The 24,848-nt window shown below is 42.5% G+C and overlaps 1 protein-coding gene across 2 annotated transcripts in view; it reads right to left on the bottom strand.

The window, feature by feature from the left end:
* Nucleotides 1–24,848, bottom strand: part of TOX2 (TOX high mobility group box family member 2) — a 313,476-nt gene that overhangs the window by 158,681 nt on the left and 129,947 nt on the right. For both annotated transcript variants that reach the window (XM_072631269.1, XM_072631268.1), the window contains exon 2: nt 9,870–9,935. In XM_072631269.1, the coding sequence (XP_072487370.1) occupies nt 9,870–9,935 (66 nt within the window). The remainder of the gene's footprint in view (nt 1–9,869; nt 9,936–24,848) is intronic.

The following is a 24,848-nucleotide window of genomic DNA, read 5'->3' as shown; positions in this document are numbered from 1 at the left end:
TTTACCCCAAAGCACTATGCTTGGTATTTTGAAGCAGTCTAGGCTCTTTAGAAGGAAAGAAAACCCTGCACCTGATGCCAGTCCCTTCTACTTTAGCAGCAGCTTCAGGCCCTGGAACTGAGCTGTGAGGAGGGCTGAACTCCATCTTCTCTGTTTAATCTTCACCCTTGACAAGATCTGAGAAAAGGATGCCTCAGTCAGTACCAGCAGCCTAACAGGGATCTAATTATGTTATTATATACTTCTTGTTTACCAAACACCAGATTTGCTGCTCTGACCCATCCCTCATATCCCTCATAAGGACCAGGCCTATTATGTTAAAATGAGGCCTCTAAATGTTATTTATGATTTGATAAACCTTGTGTAACCCTGAAGGAGGGCATTAAATGGCAAGAACACCACTTCGAAATCCCATTTTAAATAAGTCACACAGACAGCTGTGCCTTTAGAAAACCCATTAGAATAGCTCTCCGAGCCTGTCTGGCCCAGGGATACACACCCATTATACAATTTCTGCCATTCAATCAGGTCCTGAGCCAGGATCTGACCCCAGAAACGAGTCAAATGCAAAAGTAATCTGGTCCCAGCAGAGGCCAGGAAGGGGCCACATCTTGTCATCAGATCAAACAATAGTGTCCATCACTGATCTCTGCCACCATCACTGATAATGGGGGCATCCTAGAAGACTAACATTTGGACCCAGTCTGAAGCCTTGAACAGGCATCTTCAGAAATTCCCTCACTAAGGTGTTATTTCCCATACCTACAGCTGTACCTCACATTGGCAATCCCAGAAATGCTCGATGCCTTAAGCCGGATAATAACCAACATTTATATAGCCTTCTAATCTTGGTTCTGCCACATATTAGCTCGCGGCCTCGGTCAAATCACTTAACCTTTCCTGGACTCATCTATAAGACGAAGGGTTGGGATCGATGAAATTCTGAGATACCTTTTACTGCTATGTCTATGATCCTAAATTCTGCAAAGTGCTGGCACACATTATTTTATTTGTGCTTCTTTACAACAGCCCTGGGAGGCGGGCTGCAGATATTACTGGGCCCATTTTACAGATGAAAAAAGACTGAGGTCCAGAAAAATTAAGTGATTCATCTTATTTAAATGAGAGATAGTGAGCATTAGAGGCAGTTTTTGAACCCGAATTTTCCTGACTCCAAATCTAGAACTCTATCTACTATGACTGGCCAGAGAAAACAACAATGAAAACGGAGGAAGAGAGGAGGCGAACAGGAGAGCAAGCATTTATAAGTACCTACTATGTGCCAGGCATCATGATAAATGCCTTACAAATATCGTCTTATTTGATCCTCACAATACCTATCCTAGGAAGTGTGCTATTGAGAACTTTGGAATTGATTGTGTGGCAAGGGAGATGCTGGCACAGGACTGCTCAGCATCGCGTGCCCACATCAGAGAAGGTGCTGCACTCTGTGAGCCAACCAGAATTGAAACAGCTCAGATGAAGCACAAGATGCACAAATTTAGAGAATCCACCAAATGTTCACATGGACTATTTGTGCCTGACCTGTGGTAGAACATTCCATGTTCGTACTGGTCTGATCTGTGGCTGATAAGTCACACACATTGAAATTTGACTCTAGCATAGTGATGTCATTTTGGTCCTTTTTGAGAATGACGGAAAATAAGCAATAATGAACCATTATTATCTCCAGGTACCAGTTCTCACAGACAAGGTTACTGGTCTCCTTACCCTCCTTGATGCTCTTTCATGAATGGGCTTCAGCTCAAAGTCTCACAGGTTAGCCCATAAAACCAGACATAATATTCCAGATAATCTCTAACCACAGCAGAGGAGAGCAGACATATCACTTCCCTTGTTTTGGACACTAAACTTCTATTAAAACAGACCAAGATCTCATTAGCTTTGTTAGCGACCTTATCACACTGTTGACTCACAGTGAATTTATGGTTGCTTAGGACCCCCAAATATTTTTCACATGAAACGTTCTATAGTTCTGTCTTCTCTCTCCTGTCTATTCTTGTGCAGATGTTGGTCTGTTTGTTTTTTAACCCAAGTGTAGGGTTCTACATTTAACCGCATTAAATTCCATCACTGAAAAAAGTACCTCAAACATATCTCTCCAGCATATATGTTAAAGTCAGCTGGGAGGTCATGGAAAATGAAGTCACAGAGATAACTTTGTTCAGTGACTTAATGACATAAAATAGGGAGATGCAGGCTCACCCAATGTGTTTGCCAGTGTCTGGACTTTCTATGCAAAACCCAAATAAGAGACTCCCAAAACAATGATGAAGTTCTCCAATGATCTTCTTGGAAGATCAATCAAAAATCCTTTCTTTAAAGCACCAACTATTTGCCAGACACTAAGCTAGGCCAAGGTGATATGACAAAAGTTCTGACCCTCAAAAAGCCTACCTTCTATGGGAGGTAATGGGGAGACAATGTGATATGATGCTGATGACAACGAGTTCTGATACACCCCAAGGACATCTCAGTGAAATCCATGATTCTTCAAAAGAGATGGCCAAGCCATTCACAGTGGGAAACCAAACTGATAACATGTATTTGGATGAGCAGCCCACTGAATTAGTCTATCAGAACTTATCTCTTAGACAGGCACTGAGGATGGATCATGGATGGGATCCAAAACTGAACAGAATGGAGAGACCTGATTGGATCATACCTAGGGAATCATTCAGCACGTGCAATTCTACTTTTAAACATCAATATTCTCCTAGTACTAACATACAATAGTAGGCCATGGAGTACCGTGATCTCAGAAGAATCAAGATCTCAGCTGACCAAGAGGATAAAGTGTATGTAAAAACAGACTGTAACATACATCAGATAGCAGTTTACATGTGAGAAATGAAATTAAATACATCTTCAGGGATACATATGACCATAAAATCAGATAGTCCAGTCATGATCAAGGCCAAAAGATAATAGGATAGCCTATGGGCTACACAGGCAACTCATAGGAAATTTAGGTCAACCTAAGACACCCAACTCTTTTTCATATGAAGTAAAACATCCTCAAAAGTACCAAATAACTTCTATGGCCTCTTGGGAAAACTATAAAGTCCTCCATTTAGATTTGAAAGTCCTATAAAACTTGGGCACACTTCATCTTTTCAGTCTCACTGGATATTACTCACCGTCCTGTACTCAATAATGAAGTCAAACTGGCCTTCTCTCTGTTCCTTGTGTACCATACTCCATCTCCTACCTCCATGCCTTTATACTGTCTGTCCCTCATGCCTGAAAGAGGTACCTCCACCTCACAGAATCTCTCTCTTCATCCAAGATACAGCTTAAATACTTCCTCTACATGAAGCCTTTCCTGATCCCTTTACAGATAGTGTCCTGCCCCCAAACTATCATGTATTTAACCACTCTGGATTTCGCTGCATTTATTTACTTGACAATATTTATTCTGATAGGTGAGCTATCTCCTGGTCTTGCCTGGTGAAGGCCAGGTCAAGTCCTGTCATTTCCAAAACATACTGCCTCAGGCATGCTCCCCTCCCCACATTCCCTAATGTATGGCCTTCACTCACTGTAAGCCTCTCGAAGGCAGGGGAAAATAATTACATTGCAATATAGTTATCAACAAACAAATTCAAAGAACCCAGGATAAGAATCCCTGTTTTAAAGGGAGGGAGTGGGCCTTGAAAGTGGCCTGTTACACAAAGGATTGAGAACAAAGTAGATTCCCATCAATTGTGCAAAGGATAAACAAAATAGGGAGACTGGGTGTGGGACACTTCCTACCCTGTCTGATTTGGTGGAGAGCTGGTTAGTTTTGTTGAACTATTTTTTCTTTATTTTTCATTCTTTGTTATAAGGATAGCTGATATAGAATAGGAGTGGGGGAAGATATATTGAGAACTGAAGGTAATATAAAAACAAAACATATCAATAACAGTTTTGAGAAATAAAGAGAAAGGTTTTAGACTGGTAGAAAATTAATCAGCATTAAAGAATATGATTGGCTTCCACCTCCATCTATTATTCTGTATGCAAAGTTCATAATAATTACTAAGGTATTCACACCATCCTAGATGCAAAGAAAGTTAAAGATACTCCAAAACAAAGTATACATTGCTCAGCTGGAGGACTCACATCTGTCCAGGGGTCAGGGTACTCTTGGTGAAGCAGAAAAGATCACTCCTCTGGATTTGGATTCAGAGGACCTAAATTAAAATCTCAGCTCTGCCACATACTTATGACCTTGGGCAAATCACACCCCCTCCCTGGGCCTTGGTTTCTTCATCTATAAAATTAGGGACTTGGATTACATGAATCCGTTTAAGAATCCTTCCAACTCTAATTCTGTGATCCTGGGATTTGATGGACAAGTGAACAAATGTGTTAAAGCAAAGACACTGTGATGACCTGAGGCAAGTCACCAGATAGATAAAAAATGCTCTTCTGGGAGGCTTCACTCTACATAAGGAGCTCAGCTGAGTGTGCACTGCTTATGAAGGATACCTAGAGTTTAATAAAACCACACTGCTCTTGGTCCTGAAGTCTAGGCCACTGTCACAAGGTGGGGCTCTGTCAACAAGATGTGCTGGGTAAGTCAGTAGCTGTGAGTCTTGTAAGTTGGGGTTGGGAAGGGAGACAACAGCAACTTCAGTCACATTCTGTGACTACAATTATGAGGAAGCAGGGCTTGTTTTGGAGTCATAGAACCTGGATACAAATCCCATCGCCAACTGCTTACTACCTATTTGACTTTGGGCAAGTCCTTCCTGGAATGTAAAATGAGGGGGCTGGATTACTTCTCTTCCAAGTCCAGATCTATGATCCCATGTACTAGCTGTGAGATCTTGGGCAAATCACTTAACATCACTGATCTTCAGCTCCCTCATTTGTAAAATGAGGTAGTTCGACATGGTATTGCATATAGCAGAGCTGTCAAACTCACAAAATTCCTGAATGTACAAAGCCAGATTAAAATGTAATTGGGAAATGTTTAACAAAGTAAACAAAAATATAGCACAACATGGATAATGTTAACTTGTGATTTTCTAAGTTAATATGCAGTCCCCAGGAATCCCTTTCTATTTGAGCTTGACACCACTGGTGTACAGCCTACAACTAGGATTCAGGAAGATCAGGGCTCAAATTTTGACCCAGATACTTACTGGGTGAGTCATCTAACCTCTCTGTGCCTCAGTTTCCTCACCTATAAAATGAGGGGTTTGAGCTTGATTGTCTCTAAGGTCTTTTCTGGGTCTAAATCTATGATTGTCATTCCCCACATTGCCAGTATACCACAGGTGAAATTCTGGCAAAGCTCTCTGAAATGCTGAACAGTCAAGAATCACAGAGAGAACAGGAAGAGCTTGGAGAAGCGATGGCTGCTGGCTCAAATGCCAGCAAAACACTTACTTCCTTAAAAAAAATCAATCAACAAACCTGTATTAAGTACTCACCATGTGCTGGGTATTGTGTTGGCCCATAGCAAACAAAAATCATTTAATGATTGCACATGCTATTCAGTGGTGCCCAAAGGCACCTGTCCTGGATTATGGCACAGCCATAAACACAGTTCAGGGAAACAGTGAGCATAGGAGCAGCCCAGGGGCAGGTTATGAGCTCTCTCCACCTCCAGGAGCTCAAGGAGTGGGGCCTCATCTATTTCTTTAGCCTCAGCGGGGAGACTTGGGCTTCTTATGGATAATTTGATTTCCTTTTTTGGAAGGATGACAGTGTCAGGACCTATGGAAAACATTTCTCTTATAGCACATATATGAGACATCCCCATTTCTGAATGAATGACTTACAACTCCATCTCGGTATTGTTTCCCACCCTCCTGAAAATTACAACAGGGAGGTGGAGGCCAAAGGACACAGGGACTTGAGAACTGAATGCAGTGTTCAAAGTCATCAAACTGAACCTTCTGCCAGAGACAGGAATCCCCTTGACATCATCCCTGACAGGTAGGTTAACAGTCCTGAGATTTCTGTGCGAATACCTCCAGTGATGGGAAGCTCATTACTTTAAAGACAGACAGTTCAATTGTTAGGCAGTTTTTCTTTATGTTGTACCAAAACTCCCTTGATCTCCTCTTTAGTGTTTCTAGTTCAGCCCTCTAGGGTCAAGTAATCAAATCTAATCCCTGTTCCACATGACAACCCTACAAATATTTGAAGACAGCTATCAGGTTAGCCTTAAAGTCTTCTCCCAGCTAAACATCCATCATCAGTCCCCTCAGTCAATTTTTGAATGTCATGGTTTCAATTTTCCAAGCTGGTTACTCTCCTCTGGACACTCTCTTCAAATAAAGTATAAACTCCTGATCTTGGCATTCAAGGCCTTTCCACAATCTGACTGCAGATTAACTGTCCAAACTTGCTTCATACTACCCCCTTCACATACTCCGCAGTCCAATCACACTGAACGACTCTACTTCCAATTCTCATTTTTCCTTCTTCTCTCTCTGTTCTTTGGCCTAGAACAGATTCCCCACCCATTTTCTGGCTGTTGAACTCTGTGACCCTAGACAATGATGATGATGATAAAAACAGCTTTATTTACATAGCTTTTGTCTCATTTGCACTTCAAACAACCCTGAGAAGTAGGTTCTCTTATTAGTTCCATTTTACGCATGAGGAAACTGAGGCAGATGGAGGATAAGTAATTTGCCCAGGGTCACAGAACTAAGGTTCTTCCTGACTCCAAGTCCAGTGCTCTATCCACTCTGCCACCGAAGCTCTCAGAGCCTCAGTTTACTCACCTGTAAAATGAGAACAGACTGGATGGTCTCCAAGGTCACTTCCAGCTCTAAATCTATCCTCCTATTTATGATCTCCTTCCATTAAGATTCAGCTCAGGGGTCGCCACTGCTATGAAGCATCCCTGACATCCTCCTGGGTGAATGTGACTGTTACCTCCTCAAACTTCTGACAGCACGTTGCCTGGACCTCTTCTTGGCCCCCTCTCATTCTTGCAGGTGTCATCTATTTTTTGTATCTAACTGTTCCTCACTGCTATCTGACTGAATTCCTTGTGAGGAGTGACTGTGCAACTCTGCATTTAATAGACACTTAATAAGTGACCCAGCAGTTGAATTACCCATCTACAATCCTATGATTGTGATTCCTGGACAAAGTGAAGTCCCTTGCCTTCTTATCCCATCCATGTGGGTCAGGCTGGATTGAGAAGAGACCCAAAGTTCTCTCTTTCTTTTCATTCAGCCCAGAGTAAATTTTGAGCAGCCAGTCTCATGGGTTTTCTTTCTGGTCCTTCTACCTCAACAGAGCTGAAAGTAGCTCCCTATGCCAAAGGCCCCAAGGCCCCCAAATCTAAGGGTATTTCCACCCTCCCCAAAGCCCCAAAATTCTCCTAGATTTACAATCGTCGACCCTCATCCTACCAGAGACAGAAATCCTCTCTTCAATATTCCTCCCCTTCCCCATCTCTGTCTTGTAATATTTGTACTTGAGGAGGACTGAGGGAATGTCTCCTCACCACCTCCTGCCCCTATCAGGAGGGACATCCCTTTGTTTCCTCTCCTTTCAGGATCATCCTGAATCCTGTGAATTTATCCTTCACCAAGGAATAGTCCCTCCTTCTGTTACATACTCTTGATGCCTTCTGGGCTCTCTTCTCAAAGAGGTTTGGGCAGGGAGACAGGTTAGAAACATCTAGAATGGACAGTGACAGAAAGCTCTCGGTTCAAATTCTGCTTCAGTCACTTATTAGCCATGTGACTCTGGGCAAATCACTTAATTTCTCCACAACTCAACGTCTCTTCTGTAAAATGGGGAAAATAACACCTCACACACTGAACCGTTGTGATGGTGAGCTGATATGTGTAAAGTGCTTTGTAAATATGAAGGCATTATATAAATGTGATAAATTATTATTCTTGTCATTCCAGTTCAAAGCAAGGTAACGATGGAGACCCATCAGAAAGGCAGGAGACAGGATATCCTTCAGTCTGGGGAAGCAGAGTTACCGGGAAAAGGCAGCATCCTAATAATTTGTGCTGAAACAGACATCTTTGAATGGTTTGATTCTAAAATCTGAAGCCTGTTAAATTAACAAGACACAATCTCTTGTGATGTAAAAGGATGCAGAAAACATAGTTTAAGGTTAAACATTGATCTGTTATGACACACTCCAATGATGAATTGAATTGAAGAAATAAAAGCAAACAGGTTTTCTTCTAAGAAAAACATTTCTAGGATCTGATGTACTGCCAAAAGGGGTGTGTGGGGCAGAGTAGGAAAGGCTAGTCTCCCCTCCCTCCACCCCTCCACCCCATAAGTGCTCTTCAGTACAGCTTACTGAGAACCCAACACTTGGCAACCTTAAAGGCCACAGAACGGGGCAGTCAAAGTTGCAACCAGACAACTGTGTCCTATAAAAAAATGCAGTAAGTGTGTAGTAATGCAGGGCCATGAAGGAGAAGAAGCACTATTGCTTCATTATCTTGGGAGTGAGGAGACCTGGGTCCTAGTCCCAGCCTTGTTGATGACCTACTGAGTAGCCTCTTCATAGTTTCCTCATCTGTGGAATGAGAGGGCTGGATTTAATAACCTCTAAGGTCCCCTTCATCTCTAAATCTATGACCCTATGATTGATTCTGCTTAATTTCTTATTAGCTTCTAACCTTTCAGCCTTGTCATCATGGGCACATAGATACATTGGGAAAGAAGTAACCTCAGAAGGAAATTCTCATTGGTGGATAACTCTCCAAATTGTGTTGAGTATTTGGGCAGAAGAGGTGTCATTATAAATGAGTGCTGTTCAAAGTTTTAGTGCCAATCAGCCTGAGGAAAACATGGTACTGGGAATCGTCAGTGGGCAAGACTTTATTTATAACTGGAGCCTTGGCAAGGGCCACAGGGCTAGTGCTGCATTATCAGCTCTACTGCCCAAGAGCCATCTCTCCTTGGGAAAGAGTCTTCCCAGAGGCCTCTGCATCTTGTCCCTGAGCAGGCAATGGGGTTGGGGAGAAGGTGAAAGGTTGAATTGGGGGAATATCTGTACAATGCCCAAGGCCCTGGGTACATTTACACAAACTGGGGGAAAACATAGTTTTCAAAACCACACCTGGAAGGAGAAGATCTCTGTTAAAATCCTGATTCTGTCCCTGATTTGGTGAGTGACTCTGGGCCAACCATTTAAGGTCTGTGTCTGAGCCATCCCCACCTGCAAAATGGGGGTAATGATACCAGTCCTGCTGATTTTTTGTTATGGACAAAGTAGAAACTGTCAAGCACTACCAAGATGCCAATTAGTATTAGTTAAGTATCAGTCACATCGGTTTGAGTGGTGACAAGTAGCTGCATGTGTGTAATCTGTAAGTGTGACTGAGTGTACAAATGCCCGTGAATGAGCCATGTGAGCATGAGTGTGCCGAGGGAATGCCTGAGAGCACATATGTGCAAACATATGAGTGTTTGTGTTCAGTATGCTGTTATACCTACAATTCAGTGTTTCTATTGTACTCCTTCCCTAGTGGACAAGTTTGTATTTTTAGCAAACTCAGTTAAATCTGACATTACTCCAAAGCAAAATAGGAGTCAATGTATAGGAATCATCCAAGCCTTTTTCGTTTCTTCTGTGACCAGATGAGCCACAGCCCAATACAGTCTGATCTTCACTCCCCATATCCTCTCTCCTTCTTTCCCCATGTTGCCTGTTTTTGTCTTCAATGCTGACTCTGCCCCTTTCTGTGCCCCCATCCCCCCGCCCTACCAAGTGCTACCCCAACAGGGCTTGAGAGGCTGAGCCACTTGAAAGGAAATTGATTTCCAAGAAATCATTTGTCATTGACTGCCAGATGTTTCTACATCAAGCAACAATGCATCTCCCCCACCCAAACAAGCCAAATGACCCTTACCTGATTGGCCGATAGGAACTCCTGGTTAGCCTCATTCATCCCCATATACATGTTCTCCCCATCAAACTGAAACAAACAGAAAGGAGTCATTCTCATTAAAGCTGCTTCCCATAAGTTCCCTCAACTTGAAGAAGCCTTTCACATGTGTATCCAGGTGGGCTGTATTACTCACACAGGTGGATGGTATGTGTGTGGGGGAAAGGGTTAGAAGGAAAGCTGGTAATCCAGCTAAGATTACTCCTGCCCAGAACTAGCCCCAACTAGAACACGCATAGGTGATAGTATGAGTACATCAGGAAAGCTGAATTAGACGGGAGACCTAGTCTTCTGGAAGATCAGTACAGCAGCTGCCTAAATGCTCCTGTCTTCCCTGTCATCCTCTGAGTGAGAAGGTTTGGGGTTGTTTCATGGGACTACACCCCATGAACAGAGCTCCCCCTCATCTCCCATATTTCTCCTTAAGGACTTACCCTAAGGCCAGTAGTCTTGAGTGCCATATAACAGAGACTTTAGTATGAGCATAAACTATTTATAAGAAAACCAATCATACATGCACACAGGGCTGATACAGAGTCCAGGCTGGGAAACAATTCTTAATGGCTTCCTCACTTATCTCTCAATCCTGGCTCCCCAAGAAGTCTAATTTCTTTCTGTGTCTCTCTGTCCTGAGCTTTCCCTTTTGGTTTTCCTATGTCTTCTTTTCTGCTCAAATCTTTTTTTTTCTATTAATCAATCATCTTCTTTTCCTTGCTTCTACTGTTCTCTTAAAACTCAAGCACCATCTCCTAGGGGGAGACCAAAAGGCCTCCCTTATTTATTCACTATCAGGCTATAAGTCATCACCATTGTCAGACTCAGACTACAAACACAAGGAACATGCGGCATCATACAGTTCCCTTCTCTTACATCCAGACTCTCAAACATACCCCTGTAGTGATGGAGCAGAATCTCCAGCCCATATCTGGTTATAGATGAAGTCTGAGTGGTCTCAGAATGAATTATCATCATGGACTTAGGTCTCAACTGGGAAACTGGCTCTCTATCACCAGGATAATACCAACTATTCCTACAGGACACAGAAACCCAGGGGAAAGGAAAACCTGGACACATATACACTCCTCTCTGGCTACCTTCTTGTCTGTCAGCATATCTTGAAAAAAGACACAAAGATGTTCCCATATCAAGGACACTTCCTAGGACACGCAGACCTGCAACCATACATGTCTTTCCCAATACATAGACAGGGGTTTATCTGGGGATGACTCAATCTGTGAATAATCCAAACTGCCTAAAAAAGCCAGTCTAATATGTGCCAGCCATGGATAACAGGCATTATTTCTCCTTAAATCTGCTGGCTAATAGAACCTCTACACACCAGTAATAGCAGCAGGAGAGGGAGCAGCTCCAGTGTTTAGCATGGTGTTGACAAGCAATCAGAAGCAATGTATCTTATAACACACTCTGGCCTGAGCCCCTGAGACTGGAGAACAAATCTGTTCTAAATCACAAAGACACGTATCCGACAGCCTTCTCTTCCTGGTTCTGCAGACCGGGCCCAAGGCCACCATAAGAATTACTTCTCTGACCCAAATCACATGTGAAACAGAATTAACCTCTCCACCCCTCCATCTTTATCTTCAGAACTCTAACCTGGCTTTGAAACACCTTGGCCAACAGTCCCCACTGGATTTCCAGAAAGAACTGACTATTAATTAATTAGTCACACTAGGCTGATTCCACCTTCTCTAATGGCTTCATGGGAAAATCTACAATGCCTCTCAACAAAAGTATCACTGAGACCATTTTGGAGGTTAAGTGCATAGGTTAGGAAGGTAAAAGGTGAATTCTTCATAAAGTCCCTCTAAACTCATCGACTCACAAACAACGTTCCCAAATTCTCCTCTATTAGGCCGCCAGAGATTTCATAGGATAAATCAACTAATCAATCAGCTAACAATTATTTATTAAGCTTTTACTATGCACTAGGCATTACAGTAGGTGTTGGGGTCACAGGAGCAGAGAATGGAACAATCTCTACTCTCAACAAACTGTTTTCTGTTGTTGTTTTTCTGTTTCTGAAGATGACCGATGACATCATGGAGGGATGCCTTGACTTGTGTGTGAACTGGATTTGAGTGAGGCAGAGTAGCACGAAGGTGTCAGCCTCATTCTTACTTCAGAGTTATCAAAGCCCAGGGCAAGACAAAAGTCAAGATGACTGGTGATGGCTTGGGACGTGGTGGATGACCTTGACATCTCTGATGTCTAATCAAGCTCTAAGCCCCCCACAGCACCTACTTCAGCCCCCTTCATGGCCTTTGGGGCAAACTGTTCTCATCCACCCATTCCACTGAGGGAGAAGTCTTCACATGCTTGGGGTAGCTATCCTAGCTCACCAACAGGTTAGAGGCCTGCCTGTTACCTTCAACCTGGTTTAGTCTGTCTACTGAAATGACTTACAAGGATGTGGCCGCTGCACATGCTACATTTTCTTGGTGGCTTACATTCAATGAGCTTACATTCTAATGGGAGTTTTAAGCACACATATATTTGCATATATGTATATATGCATTTACAAATACACATATATATCTACGTATACACACAATTATATATACACACATATACAACATACATGCAATAAATACAAAAATATGCAAAATATCAAATACAAGGTAATTCGGGAGGATGGACACTAGATCAGTTGGGGAGGTAGGACTCATGCAGAACAAGGTGCCTGAGCTTCATATTAAAGACAGAGAGGGATTCAGTGAGGCTGAGGGATGGAGGGAGGGCAAGTAATGGGGGGATGGTCTGTACAAAGGTATAGAGATGGGAGATGGAGTGAAGTGATATACGTGAAGAGAAGAGGGAAATCCAGTTTGGCTAGATTACAGAATGAGGGAGTGGAAGTAGAGTCCAATGAGGCAGGAAAGATAGATTGAGGCCAGGTTTTAAAAGCTAAAAAGAAGAGTTTAGATTTTTCTAGAGGCAATAGGGAACTAAAGGAATCAGCTGAGTAGGGGTATCACGTGGTCAGCTCTGCACTTAGGGAAAATCATTTTGGCAACAGTGTGTAGAATCAGCTACAGTTGTTAAGAGACTTGAGGCGGGAAGCCCAATTAAGAGACTGCTGTAATAATCTAGGCTAGCGGTAATGAGAACCTGAACTCAAGTGGTAGCTGCATGATTAGAGGAGAAGAGCTTGGATGTGATCAGTATTGTGAAGGAAGCATCAACAACATTTGACAACTCCCTGTATATATGTGGAGAGTGAGGAACAGTGACATCTCCAGAAGAACATCCAGATTATGAACTCAAGATACTGGAAGGGTTGTGGTTCCTTTCACAGAAATTAGGAAGTTTGGAAAAGGGGAGAGTTTTGGGGAAAGGATTATGAGTTCAGTTTTAGACACACTGAGTTTAAGATATCTCTGGGACATCAAGTTTTAAATGTCCATAGGCAATTGGGGATGTGGCATTGACACTCAAGGGAGAAAATGGTTGGATATGTAGTCATTCACATAAAGACAATAGTTAAATCTATGGGAGCTGATGAGGTTAAAAGAAAATAGAGGAGAAGACAAGAGAGCCTAGGATAGAACCTTGGGGAATATCCTATTGGTGGGACCATAGATTGAAAGCTGTAGGGATCTTAGAGACCCTTTAGCCTAGGTGGCATGGTGGATAGAGCACCAAGCCTGGAGTCAGGAAGACCTGAGTTCAAATCTGGCCTCAGACATTTACTAGCTGTGCAACCCCAAGCAAGTCACTTAACCCTGTTTGCTTAGGTTCCTCATCAGTAAAATGAGCTGGAGGAAGAAATGGCAAACCACTCCAGTATCTCTGTCAAGAAAACCCCAACTGAACAGTAACAACCTTGTTTTATAATTGAAGAAATGCTGAGTTGAAGTACCTTGCTTAAGGTCATACAGGGAGTAAGCATCAGAGGCAGGATTTGAACTTGGAACCTCTGACTCCAGAGGCACTGTTCTTTCTGCTGTATCACAATGCCTCCTGAGATTTCTTTTCCTTCTCTTCCCTTGCCAAGCTGGCGCTATTTGGTTTTCATTCTCTGTCTGCTGGGGCCCCTCGAGTTACATCCACAGACCAATTAAGCGAGACAGAACTCCAACAACACTGCTTACAGCCATTTCACACTCGTTCAACGGGAGAGCTCAGCTGGCAACACCTCTATCTATCTCTGGAGGCCTGGGGGTCTCCCTCCTCTCCTCTAAGACACTTGTTGCCTTTTAGCAGAACAAGTCTCACAATCCTTGCGATCACCCAGCCTGCGGTACACTCTGGGGAAGGGGGAGGAGGAGAATAAAGGTTTCATCAGAGACAGGAAGAGTTAGATCATGTAACCAGATCGTGGGACGCACAAAACTGCTCCCCAGAAGGCAAGAGAGTCTGACTTGAGTCAGTAAAGATTCCTAACTGTGGGAACACTGCATTTGGAGAGAGAGAATCCTTAAGATCACAGACTTATAAACAGAAGGAACCTCAGAGATCTAGATCAACCTCTCTGTTTTGCAGATGAGAAGATGAAAAGACCCTGTTTCAGATACCAATTCTGTTACACCCTTGGGCAAGTCCCCTCTCTGGATTTCAGTTTTCTTATTTGCAAAATGGATTTATTTGTAAATGGCTATGGACAAATTGATCTCTAAGTTTTCTTCCAGGTCTAAGATCCCATATCATGGATATAGCTCCATACTGGACAAGGATGCAAAGATACATAAAACAGAGAGTTTTGATACCATTTCTGCCACTAACTCCCTTAGGGAATCTTGGGTAAATTTCTTTCTTGGGTCAATTTCTCTTTGAGCTTCAGTTTCCTCTTCTGAAAACAAGGATGCTCGATTAACTATTTGTTAAGGCAACCACTTCTGACATCCCATGGTCTTCTATGATTCAACTAAACTGTTCCTGAGCCTATTTTTGGAAGAAGGTTATCAGCAGAGTCATTATTACTTTAGGAACGTGATCAGGACAGAAGTCCCAAGAAAGTGACTTCTTTCTTTGCTAAAGGTGAGGTCACTGCTCAGAGCTTCACACATAAAGCCCATGAGATCCTCTTCATTAGCAGAGTCTGTGAGACGGAGACAGCAGGGACTATTCACTTTCAGGTTTCATTCAATGTTAGGTATTGTCTGGCATTTTTTCTTTTTCTTTGAAAAAACATAAGTTATTATCTCAACATCAAGAAATTCTCATTATCCTCCAAATTAAAATAAACAAGTTAATGATAAACCACAAATTGACAGGAGGTACATGTGTGTGTATGTGTGTGTGTTTGTGTCTGTGTGTATACACATTTATATTGGTATCAAAAGTTTAATATTCATACTGAACAAATGAATAAATGAATTGAAAAAGATGGTCTTTATTGCACTGTTGTTATATGGCCGAAAGTTACAGAAGAATCATTAAAGAATTGAAAGTGGTACATGAAAAGTGCTAGATTTGAAGTCCGTGGACCTGGATTCAAGTCTCAGTTCTTCTACTTATTACCTGTGTAACCTCAGGCCAATCCCTTAACTTCCCTGGGCTCCATTTTCCTCATCTGTAAAATAAAGGGACTGGACTAGATGAGCTCTTCTCAGGTCCTTTCCAGCTCAAAATCAAGGGTCCTATAATCCAGAGGGCAAAAGCCAAAGGGTATGGCAGGGCTGAGCTGGGGCAAGCATTACAAACAAGGAAATGTAAAGGAGAACAGGAATCAAAGACGTCACCAGAGAAATATCCGAGGAAAAAATGGGATGGTTATGTGATCAGAGGAAGACATGACCGATGGACCAACTGAAGGTTCGCTGCTCACCTCCTGAGGACAAGAGAACATGAAGAAGGCTCCCAGGACCCAATGGAGAGTTGCAGCCAGCTTCATAGAAACTGGCAATTTTTCAGTGTGAATACTTACAATTCAGAATTCAGAGCCAGGTTTATTGGTCTGTTGGTTGTCTAGATCAGTCGTGTGAAACTCAGATAGAAACAGAGGTCACTAAATGATACACAGATTCTTGGAGGATGCATTTTGACTTAAAACCACATATTAACATTATCTATATTCTGTTGCATTTTTATCTATTTTATTAAATATCTCCCAATTACATTTTAATCTGGTTTGCTGAGAACTGGTGTTTGATACCTCTAGTTTAGAGTTAAGAAAGTATTGGAGAAAATGTTAATAATACAGATTAAACTTAAATATGTGTCATCCGTAGGTTTTATTTTTGAGAGTCTATTATAAAACACTTACCAGCATTCCCTTGGGTAGACCCTTAGCATCATTATACTTAAGTGAAAACATGAATAAGGGATATACAGGATGGGCAGGCATAGATGGGTTGTGTCACCTGGACTGATGAAATAATAGATCTTTTTGAGTATCAATTTAGGATTTGGGGGTAGATCTGTAGTTTGATTGGTATAAGAGGAAATTCCCTCTCTCAACACAGGCTGGCACCTTCCCTGCAATGTATAATCTGAAACACTAAGAGTATAAATGACTTGCCCAAGGTCATAGATCCCGATATAAGTCTGAGACAGAAGTGGAACTCGGGATTTCCTGGCTCAAAGGCCAGTGTTCTATACATGATGCAACGCTGTCTCTCAGCATCAATATGTTATATGTGACACATGACACAGCTATTAAATGTGTAGATTGGTTTTGTTTGTAAAGAACTATCTACTACACATATTGGGGGTGGAGGGAGCCTTAGGTGTATAGTATGTACAGAGAGAGGTCAAGGAGTGAATTGAGCTTTTCTCACTAGATGCAAAGATCTCAAATAAAAGCCAAACAGAAAAACAGGTTTCAGATCTGGATTGGGCGAAACAAGTGTTGCTGCAAAGTCCCTATTTTGCAGACCTGACCATCATACTTTATCTTGGCACCTCTATTTGTGGAGAGCACTTTAGGGGCTCATTTGGTCACCCAAAGAGCAGTTATTTCCTCTCCAGAGACTGCTAAGGGAAAGGTTCCTGAATAGCTAGGCAGGAGATCCCAGGAGAAAAGCCCCAGCCATTCTCATGAAAATCTAGAAATCAGGGGACTCTAGGGAGGAGGCAGGTCCCTGGGAAACTGAAACCTGGAAAAGAATGAGCCATGTAGGTAGGGAACTAAAGAAGGATAAATCTCTTGCTTGTGAGAAATCATGTATGCCTGGCCATGATGCTTTATAGGTACTGTGCCACTGTCCCTATCAATTCCCACCCTGGTAAGGTGCTATTCAACAGGATACTGAGATGCTGGTTAGTGGGAGGTGATGCTCACTCCCTGTGTGTTCTCCCTGAATCTCAGTTTCCTCATCTGTAAAATGAAAGGGTTGGTCTAGATAAGTTTTGTAGTCCCATTGTGACTTGATGTTGCTTTCACATTATTTTGACAGTTTTCCAATTGGCTTTCTTCCTTCCAGCCTCTTTATCACTAATGCATCTCGCAATACTATCAGGATAATGTTCCACAGGAAGAGATTTGATCACATAAAGAATCGCTACAGAATAAAGTTCAGCCTCAATTTGGAATTCGAGGCAACCTGTGCACTGGGTAATTCAGGGAACCTGAGGCTGTGCAGGAAGAACCCATAGGTAGAAAGAATACAGAAATGCATAGGAAGGCTCCTATGAACTGATGCAAAGGCAGCTGGTCAGAACAGTAAGACAGCGTGTGCATGGTGCCCACAACAATGTCAAGGCAAAACACTGCCACAACAACGTGAAACTGAATTTGCCATAATTACAACAGTTGTGGTTGGCCTCAAACAAGAGAGCAGAAAATGTCCCTCCTTCCTTTGCAGAGGTGAAGGAGGACAGATGTAGAACAATGAATGAAATTGGTCTTATGTCAGACTTAGGCAGTGGATCGTGGAGTGTGGCTGAACACCTTCCCTCTTTCTTTTTTCTTTTCTATTCTTTGTTACAGGAGGTGGCTTTCTGGTATGGAAATGGGACAAGAGCAAATTTGGAAAGGGAAGTTATGTAAAACTTTAAAAAAAAACACAAAATACAGATCAAAATCCTTCTCCAGGCAGTCTTCCTTGACTGTCCTCGTCTGACTACAAAACTGTCCAACTGAATGCTAGAACTACTATTGTTGGTGTTCAGTCTTGGATGACTTGTTGTGATCCTGTGCACCATACTGTTCATGGGTTTTCTTGTTGGATACAGGAGCAGTTTCCTTCTCCAGTAGATTAAGGCAAACAGAGGTTAAGTGACTTGCCCAAGGTCACAAAACTAGGAAGTGTCTAAGGTTGGATTTGAACTCAGGTCTTCCTGACTCTAGGTCCAGTGCTTTATCCACTCAGTCATCTTGCTGCCCCCTTATATAGTTCTATAGCTAGAACTACACTTATTCATAATTTGCTCTGGTAAATATGCTGCTCAAGTGTTTTGTGTGCCCTTCATTTGATCAAAGGAGCACAGATCTCCACCTGGAAGGAAATTTGGAGGCCATCAATTCTAAGCCTTTTATTTTATAGGTGAGGAAACTAATGCACAAGGAAATCAGTGACTTGTCAGGGTCATACAGCTAGTAAAGTTTTTGTGCCAGGAACTGAATGTAGCTCCTTCTGGCTTCCAGTCCTTTGGCCTCCAATATGTCACTCCAACTAGACTGTCATTTCCTCCAAGGCAGGACCATGTGTGTCTCTTCCCCCTCACACTCCTGATAATGGCTAGTTCAGGTTCCAGCCTGCAGCAGGTGTCCAATTGGGAGAGGAAGGGGGTAGGCTGGAAGGCGATGCAACAGAATCACTCGGACAGTTGGGAGACTTTTTGACTCTTTTCCTGAGACTAGATCATTTTATGAATCTAGAGAAATTTATGGGCTTGGAGAATTTGGCAAGTGCCCCAGTGGGAACACTGCAGCTCTGCAGAACTCACACTCTTGGAGGTTTGGCTGAGCTCCACTAAGCAGGAAGCCTGGTGTGGTGAGCATCCTTGCTGGCTTCTCAGCAGAAACTTGTTGCACAAGAGGCTGAGCTCTGCATTCTCTTCAGGGCAAAAATTTTTGCAAAAGAAATCCAGGCAACATCTGCACTTGGTGCTTCCAGAATCATTCTTTTCTGAGCAAAATTGAAAGATAGACTCCTTCATGCTGAGTGGGGGGTGGTGGTGGTGAGAGAAGCAATGAGCTTAGATGCTGCCAGTGTCGTGTCCATCACTTACTGACTGTGGGTCAGCAGGACACAGGAGAAAAAGACATGGAGTTGGGGGCACAGGACTCAAGTTTAAACGTTATAGTTTCTTTAGCTTTGTAGAGGCTGCCAAACAAAGGAACCATACGGAAGTAGATACTTGTGTAGAGCACTGTCCCAGGGTCATACAGCTAGGAGGTGTCAGAGGCAAAGTTTGAAGCTAGATCTTCATGGTCCCAAGGTCAGACTACCTAGGGCCCTCTTGGTAAATATGAGCTTTCATCATCCCTTTATCAGAGCGAATTTCCCCTTATCATTTTATACACTCCTCCTTTGTTCACTCCCATGCCTACTAAGACTCAGAACAAGTGCTGAATTCTATCCTGGACTTTACTAGGACACTGGCTGCCAACTGACCAATCATGAGGCTTGGGCGGCAGCAAAAGTCCAGCCAAACTCAGAAAATGCTCTGGAGCATCTCCTCTGCTGACTAGATTATTTTTCCTTTTTCATCAGGCTATATGAGCACAAACAAATTTATTAGAAAGTCTTCTGTCAGGATATTTTTTCAATTAAATGTTTACCACCTCCTTGCTAGCTAGGTAGAGTAGATAACTAATGGGTCTTCTTGCTGGTCTCATTATCATTGTGCTATCCAATGCACTTCGAGATAATCACTCCCATCACTCTGTATTGATTTATGGTAGAAACAAACATTTTAATATTTCCTGTTTGGGGCTTTGATTTCCGCTCATTTCACCACAGCATAGCTCCCCAGCTGTGTGGAGTCCCAGTCTGGCTTGGGATCTGAGTGCTACATTCATCATACTCCATCTCCGATAAAAATTGATCAGCCTTGTTTCTGTGCCTGGGCTCTCTTCGTGCTGGGAATAGTATTCACCATATGTCCACTCAAATTAGGAGGCTATTTACTCTCGTGATATTGTCCTATGTGCTTTTAGAATGATTTCATCCTTGTCATTTTTGTTAATAACCAAGTATTAAACTATGCAACTTTGGATTTCTAATCATGGAAAAGAGATAGATCCTGTCAACCCTCTGCCCCTGTTCTCTCCAGCTACCAGTCCCTTTCAATCCCAGTAAAGCTGAGACCTGTCTAATGTGTTTAGCACAGTACCTGGCACATAATAGGTACTTAATAAAGGCTGATTGATTGATGCAGATATCAGTCTTTATCTCTGTCGATCTTAAAGAATTCTAAAGGGCAAAAATGGGGACGACTAAGATCTGGAAAGAGCTGGGTTTCATCACATTGAGGGTCATTGTATAGAAACAATATTCACTCAATATTCCTTTTCTAGCCCTGTAGAATTCAGCTCTCCCCAAATGGGAGACCCAGACCTAGGGCCCTCTTTGTACTGGCAACCTATTTGTCAACTGAAGATGAATCAGCATGAAGAAAATAATACTTTGGGAGCCTGGAGGATCATAGCAATAGGTGCAAAAGGGTCACATCACTGAGGCTGCAGCACAACAAGGGGATAAATGTGAAGAAGATCCAAGATGTAAGTTCCACAGGGGCTCCAAGTGAACATCAGAGAAGCCTCAGGAGATGGCATGGAGCAGTGGAAAGAGCCCTCTCTCATTTAGGAGTCAGAGGAATAGCCAGCTGAGTGTTTCTCAATTTCCCAAGTCAGAGCCCAGGCTGGGCAACACTGGAGGCAGTGTGATATGGTGGTAAGAACTTCAGACCACAAACTCGGGCACCTAGGTTCTGATATCTGCTTTGCCACCAACTTGCTATGTAACTTTGACCTTGGACAACACCTCCCCCATCCCGCACATGCGGGGTGTTTCCATGTACATAAAATAAGGAGGCTGGACAAGAGATGCTCTAAGATCTCTTTGATTTTTGACATACTGGGACTAACTCTCATCAATTAGAAGCCACAGACCTATAAAGCCAAGAGGTTAAACTATGAGCCAAGCTGGAAAGGCTCACCCCTGAGGTTCAAGAGAGATGAATCACTAGAAGGTGAAATATGCAGGTCTGGTCTCAACCATTTACATGACCCCATATCTCTCAGGGAGGCCACAATAATTATTTCCTCCCAGAATTACACTGCACTAGTTCCCCCAGAGGACAAGCTACTGTACCAAGTTCAACGCCTAATCACACTCCCAGCAGTTTTCTCATTAAAGTCTTTATATAAATGCTGAGAGACGATGAGCTAGTTAGCATTATTAATTTTCCCCTGAAGAGTCAGTAAGTCCCTTTGGCTGCTTTCAATGACTAGAGTAAGGATGTAAAGAGGAGATTTGGTAGAAAGAAAAGAAATGTGCTAGTCCAGTAATCTCTTTGCCTTTGGCCAGTCTTCATAAAACTTAGATCACTAGCGTTCAACATGGCCAATACAATAGAGTCCTACCTGCATTCAACCTACTGAATCCCCTATTACTGAAATGCTGTGCCCAGAATCAGATTCAGAGGCTCTTCTGCCAAAGAACTACAATCTCAGATGTGGGGATCTGACTTTAGAGGGAAAAGACCTCAAGAAAGGGGAGCCAAAGATGCTCAGGAGGTCCCCACTAAGATGAGGGGAACCTGAACCCCACTCAAAGGAAAGCTATCTCAGTATAGATAGACAATGTTCCCTGGAAGTTGCCTCGACAACATGGAATCAGAAATATTCTAACAAGCCTAGTCCTTCAAATGCTGTTATTGTAATGACTAATCCTAGCTCCAAGAAAGAGGAAATGTACTTTCCTCCTTTCCTTGGAAAGATGGAGGCGGACTCTGGGTGTAGGATATTTCATACACTTGGTCACTAAGTCAGTTGGTTTTGCTTAATTTTTTTTTTAATTAGAAGGGGAGGCTCCCTGGGTGATCTGGAAATGGGAGTGTATACAGAAATGACTGATTCTTTTTTTCTACAGAAGCACCAATAAAATGTTAAAGAAAAAACAAATAAATCGGGCCCTTTAACACTAAGTGGGCTGGATCACAAAGGCTAAACCAGACAAGCGGGTATCCTCTAGGTAAAAGAGCTCCTTTGATTCATCCATCATAGGAACAATGTACTTCCCTTTGAGACCTTTATTGCACTGGCCTCTGGCCACCCTCTTGGCTTCCTGCTTCTGTCCCAACCTCTTGATCAGTTCTCTCTGAAAAACCTTTGCACTATACCAATTCCTCCCAGAATCACACTGCACTAGTTCCTGAACCTTGTCCATGCCTGAACCTTGCTGGCCACCATGCAGATCAATTCTGCTGTTCTACCACGCCTTTCTTTATTCCTAGACAGTGCTCCAGCTCTATCAAAACCCTGGTTTGTTAAACCATCTCCGTGAAGACACCCAAGACAGACCAGTTGTAAGGAATTTTAGACACCTCCTAGTCTACAAAATGAGGAAACTGAGCCCCAGAAGAGGGGAAGAGATCTGCCCCAAGCTGCAGATCTAGTCAACAGCAGAGCATGGCTCACTGCCTCACAAGGAAGTCTATCAATGTTGTTATTGTGGTTTAGCTGTTTCAGTCGTGTCTGACTCTTCCTCACCCCATTTGGGTTTTATTTGACAAAGATACTGGAGTGGTTTGCCATTTCCTTCTCCAGCTCATTTTACAGGTGAGGAAACTGAGGGCAAACAGGGCTAAATGACTTGCCTAGAGTCACACAGCTATTAAGTGTCTGAGGCCACATTTGAACTCAGGTCTTCCTGACTCCAAGTCTAGCACTCCATCCATTATGACACCTACCTGCTCTATCACACTGTAGGACAACTCTAGCTAATTTTTAGAAAATGTTTCTTATGTTCGCTCAAAATCTGTCTTATTATAGTTTCTTTCTAGTTCTAGATGACCTCATATCTTATTCAAAAGGCAGATAACCTGTCTTTTGAAACCAGGTCGGATGCTTCAAATCCCTGTTCCACATGACAACTTTTTGAAAAATCAGAACTGCAGAAACCATGAACACATTAGACAAGACTTTCGGAATCATCCAGTCAACCTCCTTATCTTTCATGTGGGGAAATGCTCAGAGAGGAAACATAAATTTCACAGAGTCACATAGCTTACCAGTGGCAAAGTATGTGATAGAGCACACTTGGGGATATATACACATACACACACATATGTATATATATATATATATATATATATATATATATACACACACATATACATATGGAAGTATGTGAAAATACATGTAATATATACTTCCATAATGTACATGTATTTAATAAGTCAGGTGGCTTATCTGATAGAAAATCCCCCCCACATGGCACAACAGGTCAAGTGTGTCAAAATTTAAAAAAACAACTGCACAAGTGCTATGTATGGATTACCCATGGGGCATCACAAAAAGGAAGTGTTAAAATGAACTGGAACAGATTAATTTCTCCGTGTTTCATATTCTAATTTCAATTCCTTTTCCCTCTGCCACTTTCTCTTCTCATTAGTCTTAAAATTGTCTTGAAAATTTTGTACCCCATTCTACTCTTCTTGCTATCTTTGTCATGGAAATGAGAACTGGAATGTACAAGATCACACATTTTTTTTCTGGTATCAAATATGTGGGATAATTCTTCCAGGGCTAAGACTGAGGCATACACATGAGATGCTCTAAAACAGAAAATTGAGGAAAACATTTGTCTTTTGCCTTTTAGAGACCTTCCATCCACCTCAGAGGCTCACAGCCTAGTGTCTACATGTTATCTATCAGCTGTCCCTGTGCTGCACCCCTCCTCTTCAGCTCATTACTCTGTGTGAGCCTCTCCTTCCACTGACACTTCTCTGCACGCCATTCTCTGATGTTTTCTTTATTAGAGTAGTTCTCTCATCTCAGGCATCTGAATCAAGAGCCTTGGGTTTTTTCATTACTAGGTCACTAATGTTATGTGATCTTGAATAAGTCACCTTCCCTCTTTGGTCAGTTTTCCCATGTATAAAATGAAAGGGATAAACTTCCACCTTGAGCATTCTGGAATTCTAATTAAAAGTTAATTAATGGTTGACAGTGGTTATCAGACCACTTCTGGATGAGATACTCACCCTTTAACAGCATCTTCCTTCATTATCTTAGGCCAACGAACAATTTCAGCCACTATCTCATGTCAACCAGTGAGACAGAAAGCCTTAGGTTCAGGAAGGCATCTTTTAAATACTAATCATTTCTGGATAAAGGGCCCCATTTCCAGGCATTGGGTTCGACCCTGTGATCAATTCTGCTTTTCTTGATGCAGAAAAATCAAACTGTAAAGGAAGCCCATTTGTCCAACTTATATGCAAGCCACATGACCCCCTGCAAGGAGCAGCACAAAACGATTCACGTTCTAGAATGGGAAAAGGTTCAGTCACCAGACCGAGGGGGTTGGACTTTGCCAGAAGCACTGTTCTTTTGAGAGCTAGTTTGTTGTGTCAATACTTGGAGCTGTTATCACTCTGAAAAACTCTCCAAGGGACCCAGAAGAGCGTCTGGCGAAAAATAACAAGGGATGCTTGTGCTTGGAGGCTGTGTTCTCAGCTAATTATGTACAGCTGCCCCGGCTAATATGTATTCCTTCCAACATATCCTTCAGCACCTGGACAGCAGCTTTCTAGTGCTGATGGGTTGGAACCATGGACAGCACCTAGGAGCCAGTCAGGCTCAGGATATCAGAGATTTCTCCTAGCTGCCAGATCAGAAAACCCAACACTTCCGACTAATCCAATCACTGGAACCAATAAAGTCCTTCAGGGCACCAGCCCTACAAGCAACCATTAAAAATCCCAGAGGAAGGTTTCTCAGTATCTCCTCCATTCCCTGACATATTTTTGAGAAATTAAGCACTTTGTCTGTAGAAGTGGGGAACTGTGTACCATCTTCTTTCTTTGCCC

This window comes from Notamacropus eugenii, chromosome 1 (genome assembly GCF_028372415.1).
Source record: "Notamacropus eugenii isolate mMacEug1 chromosome 1, mMacEug1.pri_v2, whole genome shotgun sequence".
Lineage (NCBI taxonomy): Eukaryota > Metazoa > Chordata > Mammalia > Diprotodontia > Macropodidae > Notamacropus > Notamacropus eugenii.
This window is presented reverse-complemented; position numbering and strand designations above follow the sequence as displayed.